We start from the raw sequence: 24,514 nt of genomic DNA on the forward strand, positions 1-24,514 counted from the left end.
GTGTGTGAGTCAGGGTATGGACCTAATAGGTTGAGCAAGTGGCTGACATCCATTTCTCGTAAAAAAAATCTGTTAATACAAACCTCTACTCTGTGGAGGCCCATATGATCCTATTAGTATCGGACATGGTCGAAAAAAAAAAAAAAAAAAAAACACAAGTAATATAGACGTTTACTTTTACGCATTGAGTTTTTGGGGCCTCTTCAAGTATAAATCTGGACCTGATTGTACCTACCTTCATTCTTTCCTCTTTAAGTAACATGTCTTCCTTCTCTTTCTCCATCTGTCGTTTGATGCAGCTGTCCCTTTCATCCAAGATCTTTTGCAATTTTTCTTCTTCTTCCTTTTTCATTAGATCCTTTTCGATAGCTTGCTCCATCCTGAAGTAAAATGAAAAGAACTAAAAATGGACCATGAAATTAGAGATGGATCTCAAAATAAGTTAAATTAAGATTAAGATAAATTTCATGGTTATAAATTTTTTTCATTGTTTTATTTAAAATTATTGATTTCTTGACTTTGTGGGTTTATTCTATGCTATCGGCGGCTATTGACAGTAGTTCATCATATTTATGAGGCTGATAATTGCTACAATAAGTTAACCGTCTTAACTGTCAAAAAGTGCTGTTTTAACAGCCCATCTCTGAGCAAGATAGACAGTTTCGACGGCTATCTTATTGTAATAATTATCATACCTCACAATACATAAATATGATAAACAACTGTTGATAGCCACCGATAGCCGCCTTGTCTATAGAATAGACCTGCTGGTCAGTAGAATATTTTGTATTACTTCGACAAAGTTACTCGTTGTGATGTTATATTATTGGTAAATCACTCATTTAACCCATACTCTGCACCGGACACGTAAACATCCCCAAACTAATTGAGAAACCAAAGAAATATTGTGGTAGTCATTTAAACACGCCCAACATTAATTGAATTTAAATTATATCACCGTTCAATGATAAATTACCTTATATATGTATTTTAATTTGTCTGTAACATATGAGAGAAAACGTATGTAAATGTGTAGGAGAGAGCGAGACAGGGAGAATACGTATTAAATGAGGTAAGGTGAAGTAAAAGATACACATAATCACAAATTCTAAATTTGAAAAATAAACTGATACGAAAATAAACGAATCGTTTATTTTAATCGGGTTGTGATAGAAAACAAATGATTAGTATTAGCATATCGAGTACCTATATAGAAAGTATTAAATGATAATGCAATTAATTTGTGACAGATCGGCGAAATGATATAAAGAAGTAGCATGGTGTTGGATAGGAACCACGATTTTCTCTGAAAATGTAAATTTCTATATATGCTCGATTCAAATTGAAGGGATTTCAGGAGTGCAAAAATGGAAGTGAAAATGTTATAAAATCAACAATGTGGCATTTGGATGAACGCATTAGTGTATCATCCAATATATAATCAATCAAAACATACGAAATAAAACATTATGGATGAGGAAAAACCATCAGCTAAGCGTCGCAGCTTCACAAATGAACAAGTTGATCGATGGTGTGCACGGTAAAGCTTTTAATCAAAATAATTTATATTGCATAACTAAGCCACATCCAAGAATGTTGACAGGTGGCACTGCGACCTGTTAATGTTTTTTTTAATAAAATAATTAATACGCTTCGAAAGGATTAATTTAATTATTATCCTTGCTTAGTGTGAGATATTTTCATTTGATCGATTCAGTTTTGTCTGTGAATACGAGAAGTTGTATGAAGTCAACAGATATATTATAAATGTGTCGCTGAGTTTCAAAACCCGCTATAACACTTTTTTGAAATAATTAAGATATATATCGTTGGATTCGTTATTAAAATCTCTACATGAAAATTTTATCGCCTCTTTCAAAAGCCGCTACGATTAACTGTAATTTATGAAACAAAATCAATGTGTCTATCAAATTCCGCTATAACACTACTGAAACATTCAAAAAGTTTTTATTGATTTTCTCAACATAATGAAAAAGTGTTATAGCGGGTTTTGAAACTCAGCGACACAAATATTGTGTTGTAAAAATATTCTTTACAATTGACATCTGTTAGGATGAAACCAGTAAATGTTATATCTTGGACTCGTATATTTAAAAATAGCAATTCGAATCGATATTTTTTTAAATCAGATCAACTAAAAGTTTAGGTCAAGAAATAACAGATAACACAAAAAAATGATTTTGGAATATATTTAATAATTTTTTCCAACCAGGTGTAATCGATCCCGGCAATAGAAATTCAAAATGACTTTAGTCAGCCACCGTCCGAATGGCTCGTGTGTATAGGTAGACCAAAGTCGGTTGCCAATTAATAGGGTTAAAAGTTTGGATGCACAGTGGATAATACATTGTTTAAACTACCAAATACATACACGAGAATATTATAGGAAATGCATAATGACAAAATACCATGCAGATTTGAGGGCCCCGTGCCGCTGAGACCTTTCATACTCCTTGAGCACCGGCTGATTGGCTCTCCATTGGTGATACAGGGTGATCTCCGCTTCCTGGCGTCGTCTCTGATCCTCCTTCGCTTTGATCCCGAGATTAATGTCACGCAGGACGGACGTCGGTACAGCATCAAGGTATGATCTGATAAGAAAAATATTTGGTGGAGTGAGGCGAATGATGATGCGTGCTAAGAAATCGAGTGAGATACGAGACTTGGCGTGACGGAGTGTGTATTAGGAGGTGTAAAGGATCGTGTGAGAATATCGGAGTGAGTTTACAAAGTGAATATTACGAGCGAGTGATTTGTTCCATCGCAATGGCCTTTTATTGAACCCGTCACGATGGAAAATGCTTACACTCAGTATCCCAGACATCTAGTGAGAAAATAATAATTAAATAAATAACATTATTTTGAAAGCGATTCGTATGTCATGGATTCTGCTGACACTGTTTGAATACAATGTAACCATCGACAGCCACAAATATATCAACAATTACCGGCAATATAACCAAGTTTGTATTTAGAAAATTTTACTATATTACTCTTGGTCCATGTCAGATAGCTACACGTGATACAGATGAAAATATATAGTGTAAATACAGGTATACACGAACGCACAGTATCTTCAAATGTTTCAAAGTTAGCAATTGATTTTTTGAAAATAAACTTAACACTACAAAAAATTCGATATTATGAGTTAATTTAAATTTCATGGATAATATGTGCCATTTAAATAATCATGACCTCAAAGTAATGATATATAGAGAGCACCTATTGTTCGGCAAAATGAAGCCATGTTTCTTGCGTATAACGCACAGTAGAACCCGATTTTATTATTATTAACTTAACTATGAAACGTTATACCATAGTGTTGCTTTTCAGTACGGCTACCAAATTTAAACACAACATAGTTAACCATATTATCTTTTACTAAAATAACTGAAAATCATTACCACTAACTTTATATTTAACACAAAAACAATAAATTTCACTAACACATGCTCGCAGTTTTTAAATGAATGTAATCAGTCAAATCCATATTTACCGAAGACGTTTACAAAAAATATCTTACTCTAACGCATAGTACAGAGATATAATCAAGCTGAATGCTTACTCACTCGCACTTAAAGTTCGTTTTTGTTCAGGCCTATGATGCCTAAGCCGATTTGAAAAAAAAAGCCGGCTCGTACATCAAATCTTGTCTCACCTGCAACCTGTCGAATACGTCGATGTGACGTGCCAAATGCCAAATGGAGCTCCGTACATTGGTCGAATGCGACTTTAAAAAACATCTAGCACTGCTAGCAACAAGTCGCATGTGTATCCGGCAGCGAGTCGATGACACCAGAACGCATACGCATACCTACGAATTGGTCATTCCTATACTAGCTCGCTGGTTGCCGCATCCAAATATATATAGGTTTCGAGAGGTTACACACAACAGTCGCTAGGTAGATGTGCGCGGCTTCATATGCGATATCGGAGCGACGTTCCTAGAAGATTTGATTTATGGCTGTGCGGCAGACGGAGTTTAGATGTGAGAGTCGGCTAATATATAGAATAGTCTCAAGCCATGTCCTGATTGAACATTTATAGTTATTGATAAGTTTATTTGTCTTAGAGTTTATATTATCTTTATATATACGTGAGTAAACATGGTTGGACATAACTTATAGCATTCGTCTCTACTCGATTAACCGGTTTCTGTACTTAAAATAAAAAATGTTCGTGTCCTCGCTAATAATTTTTAAATAGGTTCGAGACTTTGCTAAAATAGGTGCAAAACATTAGATGTCTACTTACCCTCTTCTATGCAGTTTTTGTTGGGTGCTATGAATTTTTAGTTCCTCTCTGTACTGCATATTTTCATGAAAAAACATCATTGTCAGTTTGTTGCGCCTCTCTTCCAATTTCCTGAAAATGTAAATTGTACATAATATGCAGTTTGTCGTAATTATTATCGCTGTGAGCAGTAGTTGTACGGGTAACAGATGTCGGTATAGAATATTGAGCAAATGATGCGCTGTCCGTGGAGTATTTGACTGAATGGTCATTTTGTACGCGTATGTATATTAAAAAGATTTTTTTTTAAGGTCAAACACAATTAAAAAAGTTATGAACTATGCATTCGTTAAAGGGCTTTATTTTATTATTAGATGTTGTCTAATGGTTATGTTTATCAGTGCCTGATAGGCTTGACACGAGGAAACGGTTATGGAAATGTTATATCAAAACTATTTTCGGAAGGTATAGTCATAATCATGGGGGAGGGGGCTGACAGAGCCCTAGCCTAGGTGCCCAGACTTAGGGGGGGCTCGGTGTGGTGGATCGACCAGCCAAGTGAGATAAACACACATCACAACATTTAAAAAAATGTAATTGTGCAATGCAATTTTTGATTATTGCATTTCGGTATTCGACAACTCCATAATTAAAGCGGTTGTATTCAAAAATACACCGAAAAGCCTTAATTTTACCTCTAATACGTAACTGTAGGTCGTCACATTGCCTTTCACCTTAGCGATAAGTAGTGGAGCAGCTGGGGACCCGCTTCAGGATGTGGGGGCCATAGTCATAATATTGTGACACTAGAAAAAATTATCAGGTGGCGGTGCCCCCTGTCAACAGTCTTTTCGATGCACTCAATGCGTTCAATGTGTGCAATCCGCAGCTAGAGAGAGAGTGTGTGGGTGTCTCTTCTGTGTGTGCTGTGTTGTGTTGCAGGCAGATAAATCGAGACAATAATTTTAATATAATCAAAGATATAAAATGTAAATTATCAATAAATGGCATGCTTTGCAATTTGCCGTTACGTGCTTCTAGACATTATACCTTATACTCGATGACAGAAGATTTTCGAACAAATGAATGGGTAAGTTAAATTAAAACTACTTAATAGGTCCTTCCAAAACAATCGGCCCTGCACCACACTCGGTCTTAATAGAGCGTATCACAAGGCCCCACGCTTCGATGTGAAGCATCACCAGTTGTTTACGCCTGGGAATGCTTCAGGAGCAGATTCTCTAGACTGAGGTCGCAACGCACTCAAGCGTGCATTGACTGAGTTTACCAATAAAAGTGGTCACAGGAGAGAGAAAACTAGAGAATTAACAAAAATAAATGATTCTAATTAATTTACATTAAATTAAAACTATTTTACTTTGAATACTTAACGCTATAAAACCGTAGAGTGATGAAGCTTCCACGTCGCAAGAATATGTAAAGCATCGGGGCCCAGCATGACAAGAGGCCCTAAATCTCAATACGATACTTGTCAATTAATCTTCTACATATTTTATAATATTATACAAAATGTGATACAAAAAATATGGACTAAAAATAAATCACACATTAAAGTTCTCGACATGATTCCAACGAAAAAAAATACGCAGTTGGAAGAAGTTAAAAAGGCTCCCGGTCTTGTAGAAATGCTGAGGGTTTTTGCATAAAGGACCAAGATTTCTAGCAACGTTACTGTACGAAAACATCTTTTTGGCTACGTTTCCAGGCGCTGTTGTTTACTAAATGGGAGGAGTATGTTAGTTCACAGTTTTAACACGTAGCCATGAAAATGTTTTCGTACAGTACTGTTCGAAGAGTAAGAATGTATTATTATTAGAAACAGAAGAGGTCATTGAATATTAATATATCTTGTCATAAATAGGAGTTGATTAATCCAGTGTTTCCCAAACGTAAATCATGCTCGTACTCTTTTATAATCGTAGATTTCACCGTGTAGTGATATCCGTGGCGAAGGGTAGAGGTAGGCTATTAAGATTCGACATAAATAGTGTATAACTAAACTACAAATTCCAGATAGTGTTAGTTAGTTTTTAAAATTCAATTAAACCCTGCGTAAACTAAGCAATAATAAATAATAGTCAATCTATAAAATATCTAAACTTATGCCATTAAATCATACTTAGGTACATAATTTTGGATATCTTATGGATAGAAGAATATTCTTTATCTATTATGGTTTGGTTTAGGCAGGGTTTAATGAATTTAAAAAAAACTAACCAACACTATCTTTAATATGTATTCCAAATTCAACGAAAACATATATGTATGACTGAAAAAGTGTGCACTAATTTTTGACGGATCGCCCATAATCATACATAAACTATTATGGTTTGGTTTAGGCAGAGTTAAATCGATTTTTAAAAACTAATCAGCACTATCTGCAATTTGTATTCTTTGTTCACAGAAAACAAATAAGTATGACTGACAAAGTTCAGTGTGCACGATTTATGTCGGATCTTAAGAGCCTACCTCCACGCTTTGTCACTGAGTGATACAGGAGGTGGGTTATTGTGTATCTGTTAATGACTTTCTTTCCTTTTTTCTCTACTTTGCATATTAATTATGAAAATTTTACACCATACCATTTAAAAAATTTAGCGTACCGCCGTTAGGCAGTGGCGTCCCGTGGGGGTAGGCATATTGAGCGTCGCTTGGGGGCGGCAGTTACTCGTAGGGCGGCAAATCGAGGAGAATCATTAAGCATATATAGAAATTGGTACACGGTTGGAACAAAATATTAATTAACATAAAAGGTTTAACAGAGCTGTTCGCGATGTCTAGCTTACTTCCGTTGTTCTTGGACGTCACGTTCTTGATGACAAGCAATGACACGTGCAGATTTGCAAATTATAGATAGGTACATACTTACCGGAAACTGTGGAAACTCGTAATATTGTCTATTTAAGGCTATACCTCAGTTGAGGCACGGTCTAAAAAGATCGTGGCTAGGCGATGCGCGGATTGTGGGTCGCGGGTGCAAATGACGCATGCCAACCGAAATATAATTTGTCATATAAATCCAACATGCGTTCATTTAATGTTCTGTTTATTGTTTTATTAGTAACGATAATAATATATTCATTCACATGTTTTCTTTTTAAAGTAAATGAGTAACGTTTTTAGTCATCTTTACACGATTTAAGAATTAATACCCCGTCGCCATCACGAAACAAATTGACGTGTTACCAGCTCGACGTTCTCTCTCCGAATGGCAGCGAGTCCAAAATTTCGTCGCGCTTATAGGTAGTTGAAAATTATTTGCCGTTTCACTGATGTATCGCCTTAAGTAGCGATGGCATTTAAATTAGATTTAGTGGTATATACTTTGTTAGTAATGTATCCATACAACACATGTATTAGTTATTGGAGTCATGAAAGGATGATAAAAGAATAATGTATAAAAAATGGGGGGGGGGGCATTTTGGCACTGCCTAGGGGCGGCATTTTGTCTAGGGACGTCACTGCCGTTAGGGAAACACTGGTCTAATCTAACCAAACGATTCAAGCAAATTACGATAATGAATAAAATCAACAAATTTATTGGATAATATACGGCAAACTGTTTGTACATGGCTCTAGTAGACAAACAGATTCAATATTAGAAATTTTAATGTATAGGTATTATTATAAAAATATCCGGTTTTTAATTGAGCATGTATGTATACATATTAAATTCAATTTTACTGCGATTTAAAAATCATCAATTTATATTTAAGTGATTTGTCATGTTTTTGAAATGAAATTGAATGTTCTTTTATCGAAATTAAAAACAAAAAAGCTGTTAAATAGTTTACATATATTATCAATTTATTTATTATCTTTCATATTTCATCTTGATATAAAGACTATCCGACTATTGATATAAGAGCGCTGATGAGTGGGTATTAAAAGTGGCCAATAGTTAAAGTTTGTCGCAATCAGTATGTCACTGCGTAGCATAGAGGTAATGCGCGGATGGGGCGGCGTAAACCCGGAAGATGCAAGGTTCGATTCCTTGCCGGGGTGGCTTACTTTTTTCAAAAAGATTTTTTCTATTGGTTATAATATGGTCTCTGTTCTGGCAGAACACACTAACTGGAGAATACTAGTTTTGAGTAATTTGACTTTGAAGTTGTTAAAATGTTTGAAATGGTCTATCATGTGAGTTTATTAAGTAATCGTAAAAAGGATGACTTTAAAATAAAGACTGTTTATTTATTAAGAAGGTTTCCAGACGGTAAAGTTTGAAATAAGGAACATTTTGGTACTAACTCAATATGTATTTTTTTTCGAATTAGTGTCTTCTGCCAGAACAGTGACTATATATTTTATCAGAAAGTGTTTTTCAAAAATTATGTATAATCAATAATTAGAATGGTACATTCTTAAATCTTGTGAATTATTCGTTGAATAAAAAGAAATGGTTAATTATAAAGACTATCCATTGTAAAATCATTGGTATACGCCAGGGTTGGCGAACCTTTTTACGTGTGCGTGCCAAAATTTCCCAAATATTATTGGCGGCGCTTTTTAGTGGACTGTAATTTAGGATGATTGTGGATGCTGGGGGAGGGCTGTTTAAGGCGAATTCTCTACCTACCAGAGGCACTTAGCGGAAAAATATGAAGCTTGCAATTTGAGACATTTTTTTGATCATCTACAATTTAACCTATATTAATTAATAAATATGGAAAGATTAAAAAGAAAATATTTTTCATTAGGTCAAAGAAAAACTTACATTTTTTTTTATAAAATGTGAATTTGTTAAAGGATCCCATCTTATTATTACATATTATTTTATGGTCTTATTTATTATTAAAATTTGGTATATTAAGTTTTTTTATAAAGTCATGAAACGATTTTTTATTAATTCATAGTTATAATATTTTTTATATTTATTTTAAAAAAACACCGATTTTATAAAAATATAAATTTATTTATTTATTTATTTATTTATAAAAAAGAGTATTACGGCATTACAGCTTTTGGCCAATGCGCCATAATACATACAAATATATAAAAATATCTTAATTACAAATAACAACTAATATGACAAGAAAGTGGAAAAGACAGCATGTGTAAATATTAAAGAAATATGATAATATATACAATTATAAATTTATCCTATTTAAAACGTCTACAAACATTATATAATTAATAAAAAACAAATCAACCTTTATGGTGCCATCAAATAAGCTAATTGCACGATACACAGCATCATGAAACATAACATCTGTCCTGCGACGAGGTATCTTGAAGACCGTGGAGCTGCGAGTGATATTGGTGGGAACATGAAAATTAATATTCGCCAGTATATGCGGATTGTAAATGAACCCACGAAGAAGTAAAAAGAAATGCTTTAAAAGAACAATCACAATTCGGGTAGACAGGGATTGCATTGATAGCATACCCAGAAGAAAACGAGTCGGGAAATTCATTTTATTGTCATTATCATAAGGAAAGAACCCGTATGTTCTTAAGTAGAGAAATCTAAGAAATCTATTGTGGACTCGATCCAGCTTAATTGTGTGCATGAACCTATTAGGACTCCAAATAATGCTGGCATATTCAAGAATACTCAACACAAATGATACGTATAATGTACGTAGCACTCGGACGTTTTCGAATGATTTTGAAACCCTCATAACAAAACCAAGCATTTTGCTAGATCTAGTACTGATGTTAAGAATATGCTGATTGAAAGTGAACTTTGTATCATACAATACTCCCAAATCTTTTATCTCCGTTACCCTACTCAATATTATACCAGACAATGTGTATGGGAACAATAAGGTGTGCCTTGAACGATTGAATGAAATAATATTACATTTGGAGGTAGCGAATTCAAGTTTATTTAAGATAGACCATTGCGAGATAGCATCTAGGTCAGACTGCAACATCGCACAGCATAATGGGGTTTCAATAGTTCGAAAAAGTTTAAGATCATCTGCGAATAGCAAACAAGAAGAATTGGTTATAACTTTGACAATATCATCAAAAAATATTAAAAACAAAATTGGGCCAAGATTTGAACCTTGAGGAACACCAGAGTTTGTTCTAAAAATCCGCGATTCATTCCCATGGTAATCAACAAATTGACGGCGATTTTTCAAATAAGAAGCAAAAAAACATATTATACTATATGACGCGCCAAATGTACAAAGCTTTTGTAATAAAATATCGTGATCAACACGATCAAATGCCTTGGAAATATCTGTGTACACAGAATCAACTTGAATTGACTTATCCATAGAATTTGAAATAAAATTATTATACACTATAAGATTTGTTACTGTGGACCGCCTAAGTCGAAAACCATGCTGCGAATCGGAGAGGCGAGAGTCTATTTGACGGTTGATGTTTATATGTAATATCGATTCAAATAATTTACATGGAGCCGAAAGAACTGCTATTGGCCTATAGTTAGAGATCTCTGATCTAGATCCCTTTTTATGAAGCGGCCTTAGGCGGGTTATTTTCCATGCATCAGGAAAAGTGCTGGATGCTATGATTAAATTAATGTGTATGTATCACTTAAAATCCTTTTTACTTTTATCAAATTGAGCTTATGTAACAAGTATAATATTATGTTTATTAAAATTTATTATTTATTTCTATTTGTACATATAGCGAACATTATAAATTATAAATTTAATGCGTTCACAACACGACAAATTATTAAAACAGTGTAGAGAAGAAAGAAATATAATTGCAGAATCACAAAAAATATGAAAAGTAAATAGGAACAAAAATTATAAAAAATATAAAGCATGGCCCTATTTTAAGAATCCATAAAACAACGCTCACCTATCCTCATCTTCACGTAGGTGGAATATATCAACATACGAAGCGATTTGGTTGATCAGAGCTATTGCTCTCCCAATTGGCATCACCAATAGCAGGTAAGTTATGCACCTTGAGAGAACAATCAACTGATGCTCCCGACTTCTAAGATAGTTATCAGGGACACACCACCAAGAATCGCAGATTTTTCAATTAGGTACGCCACGCATAAGTAAAAAAAAATACGTGGCAAATATTGATATCTTCTAGCATTTAAACTACAGTATGTAAGCATACCTAAGAGAAAGCCACGGATAGTATCCATACCTATAACCTAAAATATATATTGTTCTGTTCTCTTTAACACTACAATAAGCCATGCCCATGAGGCCCAGCGACAGTAGTGTAGTGAAACAACAGTGTGGTTAGTAATATAAGTGAAACACCCAGGCTTTGAGATAATCAAACAAATATATTGTAACCTCACGGGGTATCGAACCCGGAGCCCCCGGATGAAAATCCAACGACTTACGCACTGGACTACGAGGGTCGCCATAATCGCTATGATCACACCTCACGCCACTGATAGGTAGGTATATTAAAAAGGATATCCATGCCTCTTTTTTTACAAACAGTAGATGACATCTATTCACTTAAGGCTATACTTCAGCTGAGGCATGGTCTAAAAAGATCGTGACTAGGCGATGCGCGGATTGTGCAAATGACGCGAGCCGAACGAAATATATTTTGTCACAAAAATTCAACATGCGTCCTTTTAATGTTATGTTTATTATTATATTCGTAATAATAATAGTATATTCATTGACATGTTTTCTTTTTCAAGTACATGCGGAACGTTTTTTTGTCATCTTTGGACGATTTAAGAATATATTCCTCCAACGCCATCACAAAACAAATTGACGTGCTCACACCTCGACTGTCAGTCTTCGATTGGCGACGACTGCGAAATTTCGTTCCACATACTGTTAAAAATTATTTGCCGTGTCACTTAGGTACGCTCTAGCGATACTTCAGTGAAACGGCAAATAATTTTAAAAAGATAACATGTTTTTGAATATATTATTATTATTATTACTAATAGAACAATAAACAGAACATTAAATGGACGCATGTTAGATTTATATGACAAATTATATTTCGTTCGGCATGCGTCATTTGCACCGGCGATCCGCAATCCGCGCATCGCCTAGCCACGAGCTTTTATTATTATACGTGAGATGGCAGTATAATTAATATTAACAAACTTTTGTTTATGTTTTCTATAGTCCAGTTCTCTGGCCTCTCTATCAGCTCTCTCGTAGTAAGCATCGTCAGTCAATCTTGGTGGTAGACCAGGACCCACAGAGGCGCTCTGCTTGGCCCAGTGCGCAGCCAGTTCTTGGCGAGTCAGCGCATCGTTGGCCAGCGCAGCTCGACGGCGTGACGCTTCAATAGCTGCTGCTTGTCCAGCCCTCATCGTCGATATTGTTGATTAATAGGACCTGGAAGATAAATGAAAGGTACATGATATTCATACTCAGTAAGAAAGTACTACCTAATCATTTCCCATCCTCGGGGTAATAATAACAAAGAGAGCGGGTATTCTCTGGCTATATGAAGCAGTAGAGTAGAACCTAAATATTATTATTATTAACTTGCCTATGAAACGTTATACCTACCATCATGTTGTTTCAGAGTACGGCTAGCAAATTTAAACACAACACAGTTAATCATTTTTTCTACTAAATTGCTAAAATAATATATAAGTATGTATGTGTAAGACAGGGGTGTATATTGTCACCTTTGCTATTTAACATGTACTCGGAAGTTATTTTCAAGGAAGCCTTACAAGGTGAATCGGTGGGTATTATGGTTAATGGCAACATATAAACAATATACGATATGCCGATGATACTGTGCTGATTGCTGATAGTTTAAAGAGTTTACATCAACTGGTAGAAAAGGTTAATGAGGTCAGTAATTCTTATGGTTTAAAAATGAACCTCATGAAAACAAAACTATTTAGTATCAAAAACAGCGACACCAGACACCAACACAAATTTTGTCATTAACAGCGAACCAATCGAACGTGTGACCCATTATAAATATTTAGGTACATGGGTCAATGGGACCAGTCTCAGGAAATAAAAACTAGAATTGAGATCGCAAGGAGCGCCTTTCTCAAAATGAGACGCCTCCTTAGCAATCGAGAACTTAACCTAGGTCTGAGACTGCGTATGGTACGTTGTTATGTGCTCTCAATTCTTTTCTATGGTATGGAAGTATGGACGCTAAACCAAGAGATGTCACGGAGACTTGAGGCTTTCGAGATGTGGCTGTATAGACGCATCCTCAAAATTCCTTGTACTGACCGGGTGACAAATGTTGACGTTCTCAATCGAATGGGGAAGGACCGAGAAGTTCTACGTAGTATCAAAACCAGGAAACTACAATACCTCGGCCACATTATGAGAGGACAAAAATATAGCATTCCCCAACTCCTCATTCAAGGAAAGATCAATAAGAAGCGTAGCAGAGGACGGCGCCGCATTTCGTGGCTTAAGAACCTCCGTGATTGGTACGAGTGCAGCTCCACCGAAATGTTCCGGGTAGCAGACGACAAAGATAAGATAGCCTTGATTGTGGCCGACCACCGCTAGGGGATGGCACAATAAGAAGAAGATGTATTTGAATATCCTATTACTATTTCAATAAGGAAACAACTCAAAATTTCAAGGTTTTGAGATAATAATGCTATTCGATGTAGAAAGGTCTTCTCTTTATAATTCAGTAAAAAATGAGTAAAAAATTTCTTCAATGTAACATAAAATCGAATAACCCATTCTGAGATTAACCATTAAAGCAATTGTATACTGAAACGTCTGGGTTAATTCCATATTAAATTGTAAAATTTCATTGTGCATTGCTGAATTACACTAAACTAAATTTTAAAACAACATACATTTTCATCAAAATCGAGACTTTAAAATCAAAATGAATTTTAAATGCCATTATCTTGGAAAAGGTTTTTTGAGTTGTTTCCCTTTTGAAATGTGGTATCGATAATACATACGTCAGATAAACGTACTCCCAGATTTTCCTTAAGCACATCGACACAACACAAGCAATATTTACCGGCTTCACGTCTCACTTCACTAAGTCGTTTATTTATATATCTTCTATCTTACTCTAATGAATATCATGGAGATTATACGCGTGCCGAATGTTTTGTCACTCGCTCTTATGTTTAGTTTTTGTACAGGCCATGTAATCACATTGGAGATTTTAACAGTATGTATTGTACAAAGTCCTGGAAGGCCACTAAATACTATCTGTAGTGCGTGTATAGCGGAGCTGCGGGATGCCGGTATAATCTGGAATAACCCACGAGCGACATGAATATATTGAAGGTGCCGTGTGGTATCCATATTCCCCCGCTAAAGGGCGGATATGGACGAAGAAGAAGACGATTGTACAGTACGAGTTCCGCGAAAATTGTATAGTTTGAAAAGTGTGCCATGGCGTGAGAAAGATTGGGAATCACTGCGAGTGATTAACAACAACCAGGAAAATGTAAAATGTAATAAAAATAAATTTTAAATAAATGTGAATATTTTCTTCCTCTTTCTGAAAGATTTAAAGTAGGTACCTCGAACTTTGAAAATTAATAATGAAATTCTTATTTGTCCTTGACACAGATTTTAAGCGTGACCCAAAAATGTCACAAATTATTTGGAGGTAAATATGTCAAAATATTATTCTTTTCAATTGACAACAAATTATTCAGAGTTCGGTACATCCCCGAATATGTGTATTGTGCAGGTATCGCACCGTAACACCGGATCTAGAATATGTTTTCGGCAAACCACCCACAGATATAGTAGATTGTTTTTTTCTACCTACTAAAATGTTATGAATAAATCAAATAAGTAAATCCCCGATTGGCGGAAACCGCAAAAAGTAGTGTACCTATTTAACTGATTGTTTGTCGTGAGCGACGACTGCAAATCATTTATTGTGGAGTCATTTTATTCACATAAAAATAAAACTACATATTGACCTTTATTGTGCGAAAGACTGACCCCAACTAATAAAACAAGGGTACGCCATTGTACAATATTATTTATTGCCACAATTAAAAAAAATAAAAATGTTTTGTTGATCGCACCTCTCTTGCATTTGTCAAGAAGCAGTGGTTTAGATATTATGATAGATGACTTACGGTTACCCAGTTGTCTACCACTAGACACAGAGACATGAAGCAAGATTTTAATATGCTTATCAATTTTATGTTCAAACATAACATAATACATAACATAAAACAACATATGGCAGAATAGAATTCTTCTTCCTCGTGTCGGGTCTTGAATAGCTACAATGTGTCGCTCCAGAAGTTGGCAAAGGCAACACCATTTTCCTGTGCTTGTAGGATCTCGTCGAAATTGCAGGATACTGGGCAAGCCTTACATGAAAAAAGGTGCTCCATGCTTTGCATTTCACCGCACACGCAGGTTTGGTCATCGGAGAACCCCACTTCACCATGTTGTCGCGAGTGTGCCGTACCATGGTTCTCAGTCTATATATAGCATTGAGACCGGATGACACGTAACTTCGTCCAGTACACAGAAAAGAATAATAAATAAAATTCCGATAGGCTATTCTCCAATACACTACATTTTGACGCAGGGTTTTGAATGTGTGAGTATCTTACGAAAATGAAACAAATATTATAAACGTACATTAGTCTGTGTTGCTATTTTCAAATACACCAATATTGAATGAGCGTCAGTGCATAAACCAAGAGCAGTTGTCAGAATGAAGGACAGGTCTAGAATGAAGGACAAGTCTAGAATGACGTGTTCTTGACACATGTTTAAGTTTATCCCATATTCTTCCATACTCGAGATCGGTTGCCTGTTAGGTATTTCAGTTACCATTAATTCTGTGTTCCCTGATATTACCAAACCCTACTTCAACATTTTGATATAGCGGTGCGTAGCAACGTTTGCGCCAAAGGCTACTGCGATGTACTGATTTCCGAAATTTTAGAGTTTGGAGCTGTTGTCTATATGGACGACGTTGAAATGCAGTCGCCAAAAGCTACATCGATGTAGGCGCGAAAATTGCGTCTGTCTTGCTATCAGACTAGTAGGCTTTGGCAACACGCATCTGGGTACGTTTGTGAAGCAATTCCGATTATAACAAAGACCTTGATTTAAACTAGAGACTAATTCGATGATATTATCCCAAACTATTGGTTGACAGGTGATCTAAAATAATAACGCATACGTAGTAGGTACATAATAACAAAATTGGCGGATGTATGAACAATGTACAAAGCATTTTGCACTTAAATATCGTCGCCTGAGAACTGTAGTGGGATATCTAAAAAAAAACCGTCTTTTTTATCTGCTTATAAAATTCATTATTTTTCATAGTGTTAAGTGCTGTACTGAGATATTTGGTCTTACTAGTAAAATTTCTTTGTATGAGAAATATACCACTATGCTATAATTATGTTATGACATTGAATTAACAATCCCACTGTGTTAAATGTTAAACTCGGATAACATACATGTCTTACTATAGCACTCAAACAATTTAATAAAAATATGTTACTGACGAAATATATACGACTATGCCTTTGGATTTTCTTTAAATATAGTTTTGATTTTACTAAGAATATAAAATAATGAATTTCTTTAAACCTCTATATCTATAATATATGAGGCGTATAATTCCAAAAAGCGATAAGTCCATATTTGGTCTAAATCGAGACAAAAATACGCACATATTCTTTGTATAATTTTACACAATATGTATTAATCTATAAATTCCAAAACGCGACATAACCCTACGAAAGAAAGTCTCGATTTATTACAAAAAGCGCCAAGTCCGTGTTTCATATTATTTAAAGCTTGTTTGATTTCGCGTGTGTTTAAGTCAACCAATAAGGGATCGTTCAATATTGAAAAGGGCGTCTCCCATGCTGTAGCATTAGGTAAACTCATGACAGTGCCACGGAAATATGTGCCTTACGCGGAATAAATTAAAAAGTGAGGTACAAGTAGCGCTATGTCCAATTTTCTTTTGCCTATATTTATTACATTTAAGAATTTATCGGCTGAAACAAATTGCCATTTGGTTCTAATTTCGACATAGAATCAGTGATGCCAACCGTATTATAATTATAGTACAATACTATAATTTTGATTTCGCAAAAAATGTAAAATACTATAACTTTACGCCAAATATACCAAAATACTATAATTTTAAAGGATTCAAGACGAAAAATGTTCCTGTACTATATATTTTTTAGAAATACTATAATTTTTACGCCTTTGTACTATAATCAGCATAGAAAAATATGGCAACGCTGCATAGAATACAACGAAAAAAATAATCTCACGTTAAAACAAATAATTGAAGCTTGAAGCATAAAAACGTTGTTTCCCGAAGATATTGAATTGTGGACTCGCTTTTTGTAATTAGACGACTCATATATACTATGTTTTTCAGATGTCTCACTACAGTTCTCAGGCGACGATATATTATAATAATAGATATTACTTATTTTGATATATTTGAGTGATTGCATGAAACTACAATAGTGATAGTTTGTGTGGATAAAATGATTAAATTCCATCTCAATGATATTGAAAATACAATATAATATGACTTTTGGATGCAAAGTTCAAATTAAACCAGTGTGTAGGTGGGTTACGTGTAAATTGTACGTATTACATTTCACTGTACTACAGTTCGGCGTGAGCTTTCTAATCGGAAAGAGATGACCGTATAGGTACTAGGTATACGCCGTCTATACGCTCATCTCTATAGCACCAAGATGAAAAAAATACGCGTTGTTCGTGGAGCATTGCAGACAATAATGTAGCTAACTTAACCTAACCTAACCCAACCTAACCTAATAATCCAGTATATCGGCTATTTTTTTAAATTTGTTTGCCGCTGGCTTCCTGTAAACCGACAAGAACCGTGTTTTATTCAGACATGAATTTTATGTCGGTACTATTCGACCCAAAGAGCTTGGACAGTCTTTAATATACGGTCATACATTTCACGGTGAAGTTTCCGGACACGGTTTCAATAGGCAGGATGATGCACAGAACAGATTATTAAGATACATTCTTGCCTATTTTACGACGGTCAGGTCGTAAAACCTATAAAACACAAAACGCGCCGAGTGTCTTAAAATATGACCAATATTGAATGCGTTTCTAGACCAGTGGCGAAGACTCCATACTTATTTGAATCTCACCTTCTTAAAAAAATATTTTTTAATTGCATATTGACATATTTATATAATCACTTGATTATATATTTTATAAAATAATTTATTTTACCAACGAGACATGCCGTATATGTAGGATGTAATACACAGAAAATTACAAAACAATCTGCAAAGGTTTTAAAAAATATACCACAGCGCGCCATCTGTCTTGACCTAAATAAAGGTCGGATTATGTTTCAAATAATGCTCTATTTTTTCATATGGACTTTACGTCACGTAGCCCCGCCTAGTCTATCGAATTGTATGAACTAAGGTAAGCTCCGATGGCAGAGCCTAAAACCGAAAAAAAAATCTATGATGTTTAATCGAATATTAATAAATATAGACCGTTTTTTAAAATAAAAAGAACTTTTATGTATTGATTTTTTATGTATATAAATGTTTTGAAAAAATACGTAATTTAAACTGATCGCTTAATTTTATGTCGTCAGTGAGTTTTTGAAGTTCATTAAATTAGTGTGTCGTTGTCATTAGTGTGTACCTATTCATTAGTAGTAATATCGTATTATCTTCTTATTTCTCGTAAGTATATCTGATAAGTGTGTTCTTTTTATCAGATCTCCACAGCCTACCTCTTTCCAAAAGTCACCCTTCGCCACAGTTCTAGACAGACGTACCTATTAACAATAACACATTCTTTAAGATGTGAATAAGTTTATCCTACATTTCTCCACATTCAAGATGTAAAGGTTGTTACAGCTTCACCCAGAAGGCAACCTACTATACTTGTCATTATTTTTGTGATCCCCGAGTGCGGTGTCACAACGATAGAAAACGAATCGTTCAATACTTTAATAAAAATACTTTTTTGACATCCCTACGTGTGCCAAAGGACAAAGGTTTTACGATTGAGTGAATTTATAAAAAAAAATATGAGTAAGTAAACCAGAATGATGAATGATATTATGATAAATGTTATCAGTTATCATCGTGCAACAGGGAACTCCCGCTTGTAAATCGTAATGCCCATAAACAAGACGTAAACACCACAAATTATTAGTGATAATACCTACTGATAAATGTAAAATAAATATAAATTATTATAATAAATAGTTATTAACGCACACTTGTTATGAATAATTGTCTATAAGTAAACTAGATAGTGGTTATGAAGAATTTTCTATATTATGTATGTACACAAAATATTTTTACGTATGGACGATCGATGTTGCCAATTATTGTCTATAAACGAAAATATTCCAGATATGGTTAGAAAAGAAGCTAGATGGCAGCAAAAAATCCTTGATCGTCATCATGGCCCCCAGGCTAGGATCTTTGTCGGGCCCCCCTACCCATCGCTAAGGTTAAAGGCAGTATGACGCCTTGTAGCGTTTTCTAAATGGTGTTCACGGTAAAAATATGGATATGCAGTGTATTTTAGTACTCAAATCTACTTGAATTGTTGAGTATCGATAAACAATTAAAAATTGCATAGCAACAACACATATTTTTAAATATTAATATTATTCAAGTAAAATAACGCCGCAGGCGACTTTTTTACCATTAGAACAAATTTGTAATGTGTGTTTATCTCACTTATCTAGTCGACTCGCCACGCCGGGTCCCTCATGAGCGCGGGTCCCCAGGATAGAGCCCTGTCACCCCCCCCTTGTGGGGGCCATGATCGTCATCATAAGTTGGGGTCGATCCACTGGGATGTAGGCCTTCCCTAGCTCCCTCCACTCTTCTCGATCCCTAATTCTTCACAACCACGTAAATCCACCGAACTTTATGACATCGTCTATTCAGCAGGTTTTAGGGCGTCAACAAACGTCGACAAACACAGTATGCGAGGAACGACTATTCAATTATTGAGAGATTATTTGTGAACTGCTTGATTGAAAGGTTTGATATCGACTATTCATTATAATATATTATATATAATATGATAAGTTCAGTAATGTCAGTTTATATCAACTGTCTTTTTGTGACGAGTACTTCATTATTGACTGACAGCGTTAGTTCTATTTTATGTCGGTAGATATTACTATACTTGAAACCGGCATATTCTGGCCGGATTTGCATCATCGGATGTAGCCGATGCAGTGACATCCCTAGATAAAATGCCGCCCCTAGGCAGCGCCAAAATGCCGCTCCATTTTTTATATAGTATTTTTATCATCCTTTCATGAGTCCAAAATCTAAGAAATGTGTTGTATGGATACATTACTAACAAAGTATCAAACTGTAATTATTCGCAAATCTGCACGTGTCATTTCTGGTCACCAAGAACGTCGAAGGGCAACGGAATTAAACTAGATATCGGGATCCCGACAAAACCAGTAAGTTGTTTTTTTAATGGAAACATATTTTTGTTATTAGGTAGGTACTAAGTTTAGGTAGCAATTTCTATATATTCCAAATGATTATCCTCCATTTGCCGCCCTTCGAGTAACTGCCTCCCCCAAGCGATGCTCAATCTGCCAACCCCCACGGGACGTCACTGAGCCGACGGAAGACATCCACTATGTGGTCATACACCGGCGCAATCACGCCTAAAATCTAGGAAGAGCTTCCTTCTGTCACCCAAGAAGATTTCCAAGACGCTTGCGAGATGGAGTGAGTGATCACACTACGCAGTCTTCTCAATACCATCTGGGCCATAGGGGCACGCAGAACTTCGCAGTTTGGACGACAATGTATCGAATATGAACCGGAATAACTAGAACCAAGGACAACACGAAGAAGTGAGGATACTCCGATGATCCTTCAAACTGCGAACGCGGCACCGAAGGAAACTGATGGCTGACGAAAAATGTATAATAAATTGGTACCTAATTAAAATATAGGGCATCGAGATCAATTTTTTCTAGTTAAAAAAATATACTTTCAATTTTAGTTAACTGTTTCAGAAACGTATTGGTTATTGTTATTATTATTAACAATTTTTAAGTAGGTAATTAAATTATATTTAATTGCATGTCTTATCACTAGATGACCATAATAACGATTTTTATATCTTAATTAAACATATAAGTACTTTTTCTGTTAGATCAACGCGGAAACAAAGGTGCAATTAATTGCCCATCTTTTAGTTCATCGGTGTTCAACCTTCGTCCCCGTAATTACAGCGACACAACAAAATAAAATAAATAATTAAAAGCCATTCTCAATAATGCAACGGTAATCAACGTGTCGCTGCCGTGCAATTAGTATTGTCAGGTGAAACACGTGCTCACCACCGTCAAATGTCAGGTGTTAAAATGTGTAAAATTACTCGATTACATTTTAACGAAGATCACAGCAATAATTGCAGGTATATCGTTTACAGTCTACAATCTACATAAAAAACGTGTCTAGAGAGATTTGAATGATGGGTAGCCAAAAAGAATGCTACACACCTGGATAGGATAGTCATACTTACGGATTAAATAGACAGGCAAACAAACAACCAGAAAAATACTATACAGTCTACGGTAAATGTAAAATTGTGTGGTTTGAGATTAGCTATTTTGCTAATGAAAAATAAAATTGGTATTTGTGAGTATTTCAAAAGTTGGTTATAACAGTGGAATATATTATCTAGAATAAAATGTGGAATAATAGCTGTTAAAAATAATTTGTAAATAAGTTAATACAGTTTAGCTTGCCCACTTCAATTGCAATTTTGTTATATGGCAATTCTTAGATCTATATATATGCAGACTAAAAAATTAAATAGAAAAATATCAAAATATTAAGTCGACAAAGTACCTACATTTAAAAAAATCTGACGGTATCCAAGTTATTTTGGTGAATCAATAATACCGTCACATGTCTGCAGGTAGGTCCAATCACTTTGATACTCGTATAATTGTATATACTATCCACTGTAGTGCATTTTAATTTCTTTGGAGTGATTCGTATATGCATACTCACTCACGTAATGAAGAAAAATATGAAACAAATACATCCTTCCCATTGAAATAACTTTGTAAAAAAACCTTGCAGGTGTAGGTATTTAAGTAATAATATATTTTTATTTAAGTTGTGTTTCTTATTTCAACAGTCTTTAATTCATATTGGTAAAACTTATAAAAAATATTTATTTTATTTCAATTAGAACAAAATAAATAAGACAGCATTAAGTAGTTCCACGACTCGCCACTAGGGAATCTGAGCATTACCAATATTTATGCCCTCTTTTCTCTAAGACAGCTAAGAGATGGGTCCCAAGATTGGAAATTTTTGTTAGATGCGTCGGAGCCCAGTCAACTTTGGGAACCACTGCTCTATACTGTTGTTTACGCTTTTTTTCCTGCCATACTCCAAGTTGAAGACAACACGCTGGCAAAGATTGAGGTATCACCGACGCCTTTCTAGTGAGAACAATGTCGTCACAATGTGATACTGCGCTGTTGACTGTGGTTTTGTTTCTGGGTATATAATATGACATATTTTATATGTTGCTAATGACACCCTACCGCCATACAAGTGAATGAATGAATTCGTTAAGAAGAATAAGAAATAATTCCTACATTCAAAACAATATAGCCGGTGTAACCAGGTTTTTAGCGAGATTAATTATTAAAAAAAAACAGGTGGGGACGAGATCCATTAGTAGTTTTACTCGCCAAGCACCTGTTGTTGCAGATTAGTGAGAATCGAACCTGTGATACGGTCGTACGCGATTTTTTACGCGAATTATACCATTGTGCCACTCTCGCGAAATGTATAATATAGGTGAGTGAATCAAATACTGCAATACGATCTGTCACTTTTTATTATAATATATTTTTGATACTAATGATAAAGTGATAACTGATAAGAATGATTGCGATCAAAAGCGGTCTGATTGAATTTTGAAGAACAGAACAAAACGTGATTATTTTTTTGTTTATCATACAATAATAACGTGTAAATAATAAAAAGATTCCTGTTATCGAAGTTAGGTACGAATTTATTACCTGTGCGGGTCTACAATTTCATGAAAGACGGATTTAATATTACTTAAAAATAAATATCCCGAAATTATACGAAAATTAATAAACGTCCATTTTTTATTGTTGTTGCACCAACCTTATATTATGAATTTATATTGAAAAATAATAGGGTAATTTATCTCCTCTCTCTCTCTCTCTCTCTCTCGCGCGAATTCTCGTGTCTGCCTTGGATAACGAGCTGGGGATTCCTGATACATTTAAATTTGTGTCCGTCATAATGTGTCAGAAGTACTATATACTATTCTAGTTTTAAACCTACGCTGAATTCGTCGGTCATTTTCCTTTGGTTTGGAACGTCGACATTAGTCACCGTGTCGGTTTGAGGGCTTTAAATAATATTATGACATATGGCTACATCTCGAAGGCTTTAACCCCCGTTTCAGACGGGACACCGGTGTCGCGCTCGTATATAATAAGGAGGCCTTTGTATTCGAATAAGGGACCTTTGTATTATGTTTATGAACGCCCAGAGCTAATGAGTATATCCATAATTTCGCGATATAAATCAGAACATAAAACTTGCTGCGGTCATAAAAACATGTGTATCGGCGGCTTGAGAATGTAGCGGCCGACGGAAAAGTGTACCGGACACTCTTTGACTCATTAGCTCGGGGCGTTCATAAACATAATACAAAGGCCCTTTTATTCGAATACAAAGGCTTCCTTATTATATACGAGCGCGACACCGGTGTCCCGTCTGAAACGGGCCTAACTGTCTGCAATATTACCTACCTGGCTAAAAATAATAACCAATTTATTGTAGGTACGCAATCTGGGTTGAGTTCTGTATTGTGTGAAATGCGCCTTATGTTCTCCGTGCTATCCAGAAATTGTCAATCTCTTCGGTCCACGACGACAGTAGCTCCCTTATTTCGTGTTCGGAAACTTGTACGTATGCAGTTCGCCGTATCACACTTCACCGTGAAATGTTCTATCGGAAATATATGGCCGTATATTAAAGACCGTCAGAACTCTTTGGGTCGTGTACCTACTGACATAAAATTCATGTCTAAGTAAAACACGGTTCTTGTCGGTTTACACTTTACAGGAAGCCAGCAGCAAACAAATTTTTAAAATAGCCGATATTATAGTGTATGATTTGTTAGGTTAGGTTAGGTTTTCATTCCTGAATTCATGAATTTTGCCAAAATCAGTCATGAAAATTGAATGTTCATATTGAATCTAATAAAATTGGAGATCGTATAGTATACGGCCATCGAACTGTGCCACAGTGAAATGTTTT

General features: G+C 35.2%; 2 protein-coding genes across 4 annotated transcripts in view; one reads left to right on the forward strand and one right to left on the reverse strand.

Annotated features, from left to right (window-relative positions):
* LOC147069478 (trichoplein keratin filament-binding protein-like) overlaps positions 1-24,514 on the reverse strand; it is a 168,308-nt gene that overhangs the window by 7,702 nt on the left and 136,092 nt on the right. For 2 of the 3 annotated variants that reach the window (XM_085950624.1, XM_085950623.1), the window contains 4 exons: positions 12,303-12,539; positions 4,276-4,386; positions 2,430-2,612; positions 236-380 (listed from right to left, as the gene is read on the reverse strand). In XM_085950624.1, coding sequence (XP_085806750.1) covers positions 236-380; positions 2,430-2,612; positions 4,276-4,386; positions 12,303-12,514 — 651 coding nt within the window. In that variant the 5' untranslated portion in view covers positions 12,515-12,539. The remainder of the gene's footprint in view (positions 1-235; positions 381-2,429; positions 2,613-4,275; positions 4,387-12,302; positions 12,540-24,514) is intronic. The other variant, XM_085950625.1, reaches the window with a different exon arrangement.
* The window catches only part of LOC147069479 (peptidoglycan-recognition protein LB-like), a 55,183-nt gene continuing 53,593 nt past the window's right edge, over positions 22,925-24,514 (forward strand). The window contains exon 1 of the mRNA XM_085950626.1: positions 22,925-23,011. The gene's annotated coding sequence lies outside the window, so the exon portion shown is untranslated. The remainder of the gene's footprint in view (positions 23,012-24,514) is intronic.

The sequence above is a fragment of the Rhyacophila brunnea genome, unplaced genomic scaffold (genome assembly GCF_057557595.1).
Source record: "Rhyacophila brunnea isolate RB1 unplaced genomic scaffold, BYU_Rbru_1.0 scaffold_23, whole genome shotgun sequence".
NCBI lineage: Eukaryota > Metazoa > Arthropoda > Insecta > Trichoptera > Rhyacophilidae > Rhyacophila > Rhyacophila brunnea.